Source organism: Necator americanus, chromosome V, assembly GCF_031761385.1.
Source record: "Necator americanus strain Aroian chromosome V, whole genome shotgun sequence".
NCBI lineage: Eukaryota > Metazoa > Nematoda > Chromadorea > Rhabditida > Ancylostomatidae > Necator > Necator americanus.
Window position 1 is genome coordinate 18456875 of NC_087375.1, and position 12311 is coordinate 18469185.

The 12311-nt window shown below is 38.7% G+C and overlaps 1 protein-coding gene across 3 annotated transcripts in view; it reads left to right on the forward strand.

The window, feature by feature from the left end:
* Positions 1–12278, forward strand: part of RB195_014337 (uncharacterized protein) — a gene marked incomplete at both ends in the record, with an annotated part of 61929 nt that extends 49651 nt beyond the window's left edge. The window contains 13 exons of one of the 3 annotated variants that reach the window (XM_064204555.1): positions 4164–4283; positions 4554–4630; positions 4891–4988; positions 5782–5928; positions 9076–9212; positions 9275–9396; positions 9473–9581; positions 9667–9837; positions 9894–10019; positions 10344–10489; positions 10593–10708; positions 11693–11772; positions 12144–12278. In XM_064204555.1, coding sequence (XP_064060437.1) covers positions 4164–4283; positions 4554–4630; positions 4891–4988; positions 5782–5928; positions 9076–9212; positions 9275–9396; positions 9473–9581; positions 9667–9837; positions 9894–10019; positions 10344–10489; positions 10593–10708; positions 11693–11772; positions 12144–12278 — 1584 coding nt within the window. Of the gene's footprint in view, positions 1–3993; positions 4039–4163; positions 4284–4553; positions 4631–4890; positions 4989–5781; positions 5929–9075; positions 9213–9274; positions 9397–9472; positions 9582–9666; positions 9838–9893; positions 10020–10343; positions 10490–10592; positions 10709–11692; positions 11773–12143 lie in introns of those variants that run through there. The other 2 variants (XM_064204556.1, XM_064204554.1) reach the window with 2 other exon arrangements.
* Between the last annotated feature and the right edge of the window lie 33 nt (positions 12279–12311).

The following is a 12311-nucleotide window of genomic DNA, read 5'->3' on the forward strand; positions in this document are numbered from 1 at the left end:
GTTGCCGGTAAATGGCACTCACTTAATATTCGTCCTTCAGCATTAATCCTCCACTCGCACGTTACTACAGCTACTGGATCATATTACGACAGCGTACGCTACGTAGACCGTAAAACATGAGTGCCTGTTAGCCATATGCCGTTGTCACGATATGGACTGAACCCTGCATACCCATGATGGTCAGGCGCTAGTTCCAGAGCGGATCCGCGCTTTTTAACTGCTATAATTCGCTGTAGCAATTGTCGACCATTGGCTTTACGGATGAGGTATCTAAAGCGCGTCATTCAGTAGCCGACGGCCTTTAGATCCACTGTAGCAGAGAAGTGATAGGTTTCACAACTTATCTGTGATGGTCATCATTTGATGTTGCCGATGTGACCTTGTCAACTTCTTCGTTTTTGCGGTTCCATCTGTTTTATCATTTCGAGTGCTCCGCACTGCCTTCTTTTCTACGCACATGTAATAGTCTCCCATACATTTGGTGTTTTGGCACTCTATGGCGTAGGTGGTCGAGATCGTGGTCGGGCCGCGTTCCGGTTTTCCACTTCCAGCATTCATTGCATGGGAGATGCAGTTCGCTGCCTTTGGGCTCGACTACACGTTTTTACACCAGCCTTAACTCCTTTAATGATGCCTTCTCGACCCATTTTATTCCAGCCGATATCGCTCATTCTTCACAGACGACGTTGTCGGTAATTTATGCGGAATGACCTGCATCTCGGCGTTATCTGAGTTTTGATTCATCTCTCTTCAGGAGCGGCTGCATTTAACACTACCTATTTATACCGAGCGACTTGCTCTACATTGTTGTTTCTCTCCGTGAGGAAGTTAATTCTCTTTTTTATGCCTATTTTTATTTTTCCTCATTGGTAGGAATTCTTATGTGTAATGGCTAAATCCTTTCTCTTTTCTAATGATAGCTGTGGTAGTTTTTCAGACGAAATTGGCTGGAATCAGAGAGTGTTTATCTATCTCTTTCAGAATTAAAGCTGCTGTCCTTCGTTCTCTTTAATCAGTTGTACATCGTACACCAGTAATTTTGAAGATTCCCCTGTAAACAGTGATTTTTCAAAGAACTTTTTTGTTTGCATTCTTATTTTTCTTCTGGAATTCTTCCTTGTAATTCTCTTTTTGGGTAGCATGTTACCCTTTGATAAAACACATATTTCTCAGCGGAAAACAAAAATGATTGCTATCTTGTATCTCTCATGCTGTCACGATGGTGAGAACTCTGGTAGACAAATCAGTCCTCTTCTAGAGACGAGCTGTCCAGCTGTCTTGTCAACAACACTTTCATTTCCATGATAGATGTTTGAAGGAAGATCGACACGCCATCACTTTTTTCACTCTTGGTTCCTACTAAGTCCATTTGTTTTCTCACTTTTCCGATTGCTCTAATTTTCAAGTGGACAACCCTTCTCTGATTGTCTCACGTCTTTTTTTTTTTCTTATAATGTGTAAGTAGTCCGTTTCTCACTTGAACAATGAGAATCCGCAATCGTATTCTTGTGAATTAGCTGACTGATTGATCAGCGGGACTGTCTGTTTTATGAAAGCGGTTGAACTACCTTTTGCGAAGAACGTTTCGTTTGTTCTTCTACCCGTCGCCTCAATATTGACGCATTCTCGATGCGTGCACCTCGCAACTAACCGCATTGCTTCTCTCCTCCCCAGCTGCTCGCTTGTGTTCTCTCCATTTAGTTTTTCCAACCATAAGTCAGAAGATGTTCAGTTCGTTGGAACGACTATCCGCTTCGACTAGTTCATTATTTCTAATGAGGTTTAGATTTTCGTGTTCTAAGCCTTTTAGCTTACCGCCTCTTTCCTTTTTTAACTACATTCGTTGGTTTGGAGAGGACCACTTGCGAGGAGCATCTGCTCAAAAGCTCTTATTCATCCAAAGACTCATTTTATTGGGGTCATCGTCAAGAAACCTTTCATAGCTTGTTTGAACAGTGAATACACGTTTCACTCTTCTTGTATGTGCTGCATTTTTTTCCTGAGTATTGACGGACCATTATACATTTAATTTTAATGTAATCCGCAAGAATAACAGCCTTTAATGTTCCCATAAAATGTTTCTCACGTTAAACGACGTAATACATTTTTTACGTTTCCTTCTTTTTCGAACTGTTGAGATTTTACACATTGATCATGATCTTAGGAATAATTAGCCCAATACATCCAAGTGTAACTTAGAAACGCTAACATATATCGACGTTTGTTGCTCCAAGTTTTTGTTTAGAGGAGACATTCACTGCGGTATATTGCCACCGGTTATGTTATTCACTAAAGACTTACTTCCGTTATGTCCGTCCACAACGTACGTAAAATGCAACAATCATACTGCGATTTTGAGTATGCTTAAAATAATTAGTTTAACTATGATTCTTCATCTTAACTAAATGGTTTACGTGTGATTATGGTGTTGAATTAAAAAAAACCACTTGTGTATCTTGATTTCGTGTAATTGTGTACATCTTTGTGTACATCAACATGGTTATCTTTCTGGTAACATTGGTGAAGGTTCACGGGATTGTATTGCTTCTCCTTTCAGTAGCGATTATAGCAGATTCGGAGAATAATTACCTTTAGTAGGCTCATAGTGACCGTTCTACGCGACTTTTTTTGCTTAGGGTTAGTATTCAAAATGAAAATTTAAGAAAAGAAAAAAATTCCGGAAATATATGTAAGCTCTTTTTCTGAGTTGATGTCTAGGAGAAGAATATACTGGAAGAAAATTATTCTAACAAAAAAATATTCTGTGATTTACCGGAAGTCATTTATTTAGGCTCTTTCGGTATTAGTTAGCATGATATTTCTTTCGTTTCAGTTAGTTCGCTTTATTTCTTCCGTTACATTCAGTGAAGATACTGAAGATTTATCAAGAAGAATTTCGTGGACATTTGCTATGTAAAAAAATGATAAGAAGTTATGACTTTTCACCGGTGAACTAAACAATCACTGTTGAAAAACTGATCACGAAAATGTAACAAAAGAATGATGAGCAAAGTGATTTGTTACTCCCCGAAGTAGTCGCAATACTCTTGCTACGCACCTTAATCTCCCTTTTTAATGGTTTTTTTTTTCGACTAAATTGAATTCGGCTTCCAAATTTCTTTTAAGGAATTCTGCTTCCGTTTTGCAATTGTTCCAAGCCAACGTTCTTGATTATATTGAATGCAGTGTTTTAGATATTTTGAATTAGTTCGGTAGTTTTTGGTAGTTTTCGATTTACTTACATGCGAGAAGAATTGAATTTTAGTTCATTGAGATGTTTGACAAGTTAGAAAGATGATAAAATTTTACCAAATTACCTTTTTTACATATTTTGATATTTTTTTTACTTCCATCCATTTTCTTACGTTGCAGCGCAGGTGCATACTTTCTTGTTCCTTATGGAATCGAAAGCTGCTGCAAGTTAGCTCATGAAGTTGACTTTTGCTGAAAATCTTCTATTTCGCTTCTTTCTTGACTGTTTTTCTTAAAGAGACTAGGCTTGTTTATGTTTGGCAGTTCACTGATGAAGGCTCCTCAATGTTGCTATAAAACAATAGTTGTTATTATAGGTTGCGAAACTCGCTACAACTTTTTTCTACATTAAAGCCAATTACTTCTTTCCGTGCCTTCTCCAGGCACCTCCCCGTTCACATTCTCATAACTACTTTCCCTTTTGTTGAAGTGCCTCGTTGTTACTGACATCTCCGTGCGATTCCGAATGAATCAAAGAAATAAAGCATTGAAAAGCAATGCATTTTAACGGATTTATCGTGATATAGATGTCTTCCTCTGTAAATGTGTATTCTTTACGAACATTCAGCTCTTTCTTGCTAACTTTGAATTTATGCACTTTGTCTCACTATCATAAGCAAAATTCATATTAATAGGGCAGCTTGAGAAGATTCTCACCTCTCCTATGTCGTCTCATGTGCTGTATAATCTGATCATCTTAGAAATCGTGTTATCGTCGACGAAATCTGCTCTCTCTTTCAGCGAATTCGAGACGACTTTCGACCGTTTACGACTGGCGCGACCTAGTGCATTAGCACCTATTCTCTGTCAACATATTCTTTATTACAATTGCAATAAAATAAATTGTGACCTCTAATCTATGCAGGATTAGAAAACCATATTCCGTGCTGGTCATGCATTGTTGTTGTGGGATGAATAGACTGTACTATAAGGTAAAAGAACGGTTAGGTGGAACCAGCTCGGGATCAGTGACGATCCGCGACCAAACAATTGGCACCTTATCAAGGTCGAACACGAACAGAAAACCTGAGGTATCGTTTCGTGAGGGAACTTCTTTCGATTCTTTTCTGTTCTGTAGTGAAGGGACTAGATAGGACGGGGACTGTCCCGCTACGGTGTGGTTTTGCAGAAATCAAATTGTGAATACATATTCTTTACTGCAACTGGTTGCCAGCTTAGCTGTGCTTGAAACTAATTTCTAGGTCTTCGGTAAAAAATGTACACGTTTGGTTTTTTTTTTTTTTTTTTTTGAAGTGGTACTTGGTATCCATCATAATACATATTCGAAAGCTATAATTCAGATCGCTGTTGCACCGCAACCCCAAACGCAGAGGTCAAGGCATCGTCACCAACGAGAATCTGATGTTGACAGAAATCAGTGAGTTGGTTTGCTCAGTATTTTTAAATCTCCGAATGTCTCCGTTCGCTGTCGCCCGTCCGTTCCTTTCTCATTTCCAGTACAAAAATGGTGACCGACCGTCACTTTATTTCTTTTCTCTACTACTTTGGTTCTCTTGAAATCTTGTGGATCGAAGTTCCAATTGTTACTGACGTTTACTTTAAGCTGTTATTAATAACTTTTCTATTACTATTTCTATCAAGAAACCACTGATCACTACAGTCTTTTTGATATCTCAGACCATTGGCAAATACAACGGAACGAAGAGGTAGCAGTTCTGGATTGATTCTACCTGCTTATCAAGCTTACTTCCGCAATGGAGGCGAGGAACGCTTGGGTGAGCTCTTATCCTTCTTTCTTTCCGCTGAGTCTATTGCTGTCAATTATGAAATCTTTTCTTGCCTCTTTCTCTCTTTCTGTGCCATATTTAGCTGCAAATAAAGAAGAAATGATGATCAGAGGAGCATTACTAGCTCTCCTAGGAAGAGCTCTTCGTGTGATTCTTCTATATTCTGCAGTTACAGGACTCAAACTCAACTAAATTAAATGCTTTCAAACGCCGATGTTTTTTGGATGAAACAGAGCTTGATAATAATGGAAGTTAACGTTTTTTCTACCTCCACTTGTCTTCCCATTCCGACATTCTTCACTATTACTTTATAAGTTGTACTTTCCGGGGAGTTAATACAGGAAGTAGGCAGTTCCTTTCGTTAATGCTCTTTGTTTGACTCAACTGAAGCGAACCGTGGACACCTCACTGTGCACAGATTCAAGTGCCTCAGCTTTCGCTTTTATTTCAACTTCATTAACAAGCTGACTTACCTGCGTATCGGAGGAAACATAGTCAAGTTTCGTTTCGTCAATTTAGTCAGTTTTTCATTCGCCGCTAATGAAATATCAGTCCGTGCAACACGATCGAATTAATCAAAACTCATTTAGCAGACAAATTGAAATTGACTGGGTTGACTTGTGTGCTAATTTTTTTTTGTCGACTAATTGTTTACGTCTTAGATGCATATCATTCGTCAAAATATCTTCGTTAATAAGAAACGTTCGGAGATTAATTCAGCATTTCCTCACCACAATGATAAATAGAATGGTTACCGTTTCAAAGCGATCCCATTTTACAGTGGACGGTCCTCCACCATCTCCGAAAGATTCACGAGTGACGCAATTAGAACAGCGAGTACGAGAGCTCGAAGCGATGGTAGTCGGGCAAGCCACTGCTAACAACACTGCCGTCGTTATTCCAGTGACACCTACGCAACAATCGAAACGTAGGTCCTTCAGATGCTTCAGAATTTTTTTTCTAGTAAGCGCTCTTCACCACTGCACTACGTTCACTACCTACTGTGCTGCATTGGTCAAATTTTATGAGATTCTTTACAAGTAACTTTCCATCAAACTAAGCATGCACTCATTAAAAGGGTAGTTGTGTATATGTACTTTTCTAAAAAAAAACAGTTGTATAAGTGCGTACGACCATCTTGGGTCCAATCCTAACGTCGGGAGGCATTAAGTCGTGTTTGGAAAAACACATTTTGTGTGTATTCTCGTGGAAATATTCATCTATTTGTTGCTACCTCTCGCTGGTATTACTTTTTTGGTTCTTTTCTGGCGAGCAATCAGATAGCTTTGCTCATCGTTGTAAAGGTGTACACAAAGAATTAACACTCTTCTTTCTTTAATATGTTTTACATAAGAGTCTTCTCAACAAGCAGCTTTTAAGTTTACGTTTGTGAAGCTGTGGATCATGACCCTGATTTTTTATGAACGAAAAAGAAAAAAAAAAAACAGCAAGCTGCACGGTTTGATTTTCTGTAGCTACCAACCGAGTAGGATGAACTAAGTAAGATAGAAGAAATGAATGTCAATATCAAATTTCATTTGTGCACCAGCATTTATGGGAACACAACTGAGCTACTCTTTTTCCTAATTCGACGATCTGTCATAACTTTTGTCATTGAAAAATCTTGCTTGTTCTTTTTTTTTTCAACGGCGATTATTCATATCCGATGTCCATTTACTGCGTAACATGCGCGAAAATGCAGCAGTGTTCGAGTTATTGGAGAAATCGTTCATAGGCTTATTCACTCTAAACGCTACAATTGGTTAATTATTTCGGATGGCTCGAAATAAAGTTATATTCATTCATTTTTTTCCGCTAGTTTCTAGTCAAAAGAAAGAGCTAATTTAATAATATAGTTTGACTGTGTTTTAATTTAATGATGCTGAATAATTATTTACAAGATTATTTTGCAAGTCTGCATTTTTTTAATCCACTCGTGTTCACTTCAGGTTATTCTCGATTTTTCTTACAGGGTCATTTCAGTTTCTAAAATGTTTTCTGTTGGATTAGCTTATCTATATAGCTGCCCTCTGTCATTTTTTTCTTGTATTTCTGTTCTCAAATTGAATAAAACGCAAATCTTGGGGACGTAAACACTGCTGCTGTATCTGTTCATCAAAGACGCTGTTTACAAAATTGCATTGGATACGCGAAAGATTTTAAATGTGTGATAAATCCACAGCATTTCGGTCATCATCATAGGGCGCAGCGATCGTAAACACCAACAATGGGTTTTCAAAGATACCGACGATTTTTATGGTAGCCTCGGTCTGTACCCACATGTCTTTATTGCCTTAAAACGAAGTTGATCTCAATAGGGTTAATCATCGCAATTCAAGTCGTGGTAATGGGAATTTCGAGAATTCTTGCTTACGCATTTTTAAATCAAGTTTTTGAATAAAATGCTGTAAGGGGGAATTGGTGTTGTGGTCACAAAAAGGTCCACTAAGCCATTCTACCACGTTCTCATCGTACAAAGGAGTACGGGTGTCTTATATTTATTCACCCTATTCCACGTTTCGCTTTTGGTCTTCTGCGAAGTTGAGCTCGCTGATAATCAGGAGAAGACAAGTGTCAACAATATCACAGAAAAACACTAATGCCGTTTCATATATAGAATCCTTCCTTATTAGTCATGGGATGAAAATTGTTTTTAGACACGATGGTTGTCAGTGTGGACTTTTTTGTGGCGTTGCTCCCAGTTCGTTCCCAGAACTCTAAGACTAGTTTTTACATTTCTCTGATGCATGTTTAAAACATGCCTCAAGTTTTTATGGTGCGCTTTCAAAACTGATTTTGATTCCTCCTCCGCTCCTACATACCTTAGCCAGGTCAAGTTTTCCAGTGTGAAAAATCAATTTTATATTGGAACACACAGCTAATAATATAGTAATCACCACTGAAACATTCACCTATCTGCTGTACAAATTTTTATGAAGCTGTTCTAAAGAGAGCGAGGCGTCCATTCAAAAAGCTTTGAGATTATAGCAGTTTTCGATTTTTCTGCGCAGATACCTCTCTGAATTCTAACCGTCGAGGATATGTCCAATCTTCCACGAGTTTAGCAAAGAGCTATTTTTCCTTTTTTGCATACTTCGATTAACATCGGAAGATTTTCACATAGAATTCAATGATCACACCCTACTACATAGGTGGATAACATTTTGAAATCCTATAGCCGAAAACACCATCATACCCCAACACACAGGGAAGACTTGCTACCTCCACTGACGGTGGTACTTGAGTAGATCCGTGGGTTCTGTAATGTTGGCTCTAACTTTCGAAAAAAAAAATCGCTGGCAACTTTTCAACGTCGATTTCACGGCCTTCTTCATTTCAAAAGTGCCAAATCAAAACTTCCTTTCAATAACATATTCAACAAAAGGGGGACTCTTGCCAAAAGGTATCTTTAATACGAGTATTTGCTTCTTTATCATTACTTCAATTGTTTAATTTACTTTTAGCTCAGCTGCAGTCCTAATACCATTTTCAGTTAACGAGACAATATCGTTTAAATACGTTTCACAGATGAACACCTGGAGGCCTCTTCTTTCTTTTTTTACCTGTTTTTTTTTTGTCAACGAGAATAAATGCATACATCCGGAGGCGGTCGGGCGAAACTGGAACTGGTGGTTCTGAAGAATTCTTCAAAAAGTTCTTTTTTTTCTTGTGGGAAAGCACTATTTGGTTGATTGTGTGCGCACTAGCAATCGCGGAAAATTCCGAGAACGGGTTCGGAAGCTGAATAAGGAGGTGATAAACAATTTTGCAGCATTTTTCCAATTTACTTATGTTCAGTTTTCTTTGGATGTTCTAATTCTTGAAATCTTTTAGAGACGGTGTGATTGCTGTCCATTATGTTAAATACGCTATGAAACTTTGAACTGATGCACTAATAATTGCACGTTATAGAAAAGTCGATTTTTCAAAAAATTGGTTGTATTACTTCCTAAGAAAGTCTTATTTTTATGGAAGAATACAGATAGTTCTAGATATGAGAAAAAACCTTGATTTTTGCGAACTGCTCTATTACTTGCTGCATGACTTATTTCATTCTTTCAACTATTTGCTTCAGATGGTCACGGTCGTTCCTCACACGCCCCACCACCTACCCAGCTTATCATTTCAAATTCAACGCCATCTACTTCTGTCACACAGCAACTCATGGCGAAAGAAGTTGTCAGCAAAGAAGTAGAAATTGAACGACTTCAGGTATTTCAGCTGAAAAATTCGAAATATTTGAAAACCTCTTGAAGGAGTCATTTTACGTGCAGGCGAAACTAAGGAAGGCATACGCTCAAATGGAGCGCCAGCAAGCAGACTACGACGAAGAAGTGCGCAAATTTAAGAAGGACTCTGAATTGGCCAAAGAAGAACTTGTCCGCGTTGTGAATAAGTTCGTGCAGTTCGAGTCGTTTCCCACATTCTTGTCTGACACCCATTTACGCTGTTTCACGATGCAGTTTCTGCAGATTGAATGATCTCGAAGCCGAATCGAATAAGTACCACGAAAAGGCAAAAACTCTCGACAGTGGACAGTTGAACGCAATTGCGGAAATGCAGGAAAAGCTTAGGATCCAGGTGAGAGTTTGTGGCGCCAACCGTTATCATTATCATGCGCTTGTTGAGTATCAGCGTAAGAAAGCCTACGAGGAAATTTTTACAGGAAAAGGAACTTTCTCGGTTGCGAAGTGAATTAAACGAGAAAGAGAAGATAGCGGAGCGCTACGACGAAATGAAAAAGGAGCTAGACTATTTAGAGTTGCAAAACGATACACTCAATCAGACACTCGACTCCAAGGAAAATACTGTTAAAGAGCTGGAACGACATATAGCTGTAAGTTCTGCCATGGATATTTCACTTCAAAATCTCATGCGTTTCCTTAGTTATAGTCGATGCGCATGGAGGCCACTCTGTATCAACAATCGTGCTCCTCAGGATCAACTCCTCTTGCTGACGAAACGGAGTCATTAGCTGATATACGCCCACCATTTACTCCAGCTCGTCCTTATACTAAGGTAATGTTCGCAAAGATTTTTTTTAACCATCCTACTCCCATAAGTTATCAGCTTCTAACGCTATCCGTTAAACGAGTCTGCTTCCTGGTGAGTGAGTGCAGTAATCATTTTGGCTCCTCTCAATTTCATCATTCTCACACCTGTTTCACCATTAGAATTAATTGTGTTTTATATACTTGAATGTATGTATTTGAGATTTGTGTAAATTTGGTGTTTTTTTTTTTCAATCTCACTGCAAATGGCGAATCTCCTTGTTTGCCATCATTTTCTTGGGCATTCGTGGTCAAAACTGTGACTAACTATGACTGCAAGTATTTTTTCCAGGCCCATTCAACTTTAGGAGCGAATTTAAGTCCCCAACCACGCCCCAAGAATGGAGGAGGTTTAACTAAAAGTCTCTCCAATTACGCAATTGACGCTAATTGCAACCGTAGAGACGACGTGTCTGCAGCTATGAGCAGGAGTTTGAGGTACATCATCGCTTCTGCATTTTCAAAATGGTCTTTTTTTCAGAATTTATGGCTGACAAATCTTTCATTACATGTTTTATGGGTCACCTTTTTCATCCTTTAGGTCAACCCAGAAGAAGTTGGTAGATAGCCGTTTGCTCGTGAAATGTCTCAAAGAGACCGTGGAAAGATTGGCAAGGGGTGAGAATCCCGACATAAGTCGTCTCCTCGGGATAAAGAGTGAGTGTTTTCTTCAAGCAGCCCTTTGAGATCTTAGCAATCCGTTCGTATCAATCCATGAAAGATAGCATAATATTTATTTACTTTAGAATGTGATGCTCTTATTTTGTAGGAAATTACAATGCAAAGATTCCGGTTCGTGAATTCTAATTTAACGACGCGAGCGCCGAAGTCTAACAAAGAACTTAAATTTATGTTTGCTTAATCGCTAGGATTAGTACCAGCTAGTGAAATATGATTCAGAAAAGCCGCTTATAGAACTTGTCTGAACTGAATATAACATGTCATTCGTTGGAGACAAACTGAAACTTGCATACGTATTTAATGTAATGTAAGTGGTCCAAGAAATGTGTTTGCGTAGGTCGAATCCTTGAAAAGCCAATCACATTTTCGTGAGAACATGCTTTGGTCGATGATTGTGAAGTATGTAAAGGCATCACCCCACGAATCTGAGGTGGTACGGATTTCAGATGGAGTATTCGTATACGGGATCGTAGATTATTGAGAGAAGGGTGATTCCGTTTATTTCTTCCTAATTGCCTTAGAAAACGGCCCGAAAGATACGGCTTCGAGCGTTCCGGCGCACTATTTTCTACAATGAGTCCGATTGGAGCGTGCCAGCCTTGTGCGCGCGCCGCATCTTCCGGGCCGTTTTTTACGGGAATTAGGAAGAAATACATATTTTGATCAAGTGAGACAAAAGTAGCGAGTATTTTTGAATCACTAGATGGAAATATCTTTGTGATATATGCGTTAAGAAATACTGAGAGCTACAAAGATGTAAATTATTCAAATCGTCGGTTTTTTCTCAATTCGTGATCTGCTTTCAAGCAATGTATCTGTTTTCTTTTATGAGCATCATTCTTTGCAGTGTGCATACTCGAGATGTTGTTTTTTTCTCTCTGCGTTCTATGTTCTATTTCTTGCTCCATGCGCTCTAATTATTTGGTTTCTGTTTCTTCCTTTTTAGCTTTCCATTTTTAGCTGATTCCATGTCCGAGAGCGAAGCAGAGCAGGTTGCGTTTGATTCAACAGCAATGACAATGGGTGTGGCGGAAAAAATGGTGACTTTTCGCTCCAGCTTTTTTAAATCCTTCTGCTTTGATTATAAACCGAGCTAAACAGGAACTATTAATAATAGTAACTTTGGCTGAACATCTATAGACGTCGAAGCAGCCGGGGTTCTTAAATCACAACACTTCCGAATCTTCATATTTTTGAAGTTCGTCCAGAGCTACATATACCATCGAAATGCAGTAATCGACTCTTCTTCATCTCGCAAATATTCTTTCTATATTACTTGATTTACTTGTACGAGCAGCGTATACTTCTTGTTCAAAAGTTTCTTATTCTTCAAAATTGTTTGATGTTGTAAATTCATCTTATTTTATAGCTCCATCTAGTTTTCAAAACTGATATAAGCAATATTTTCAAGATGCGCCGTCAAGAAGAAAGTATGGCAAAACTGGAACAGGATCTAGATGCGATTCGTTACCTGGTGCAAGACTGCTACCAGTCCAAAATGGGTGACACACTCAATGGACGCGATGATGCGTGCCGCATACAGTGATACTGCCATGGTTGATGAACGATTCTCCTCCGT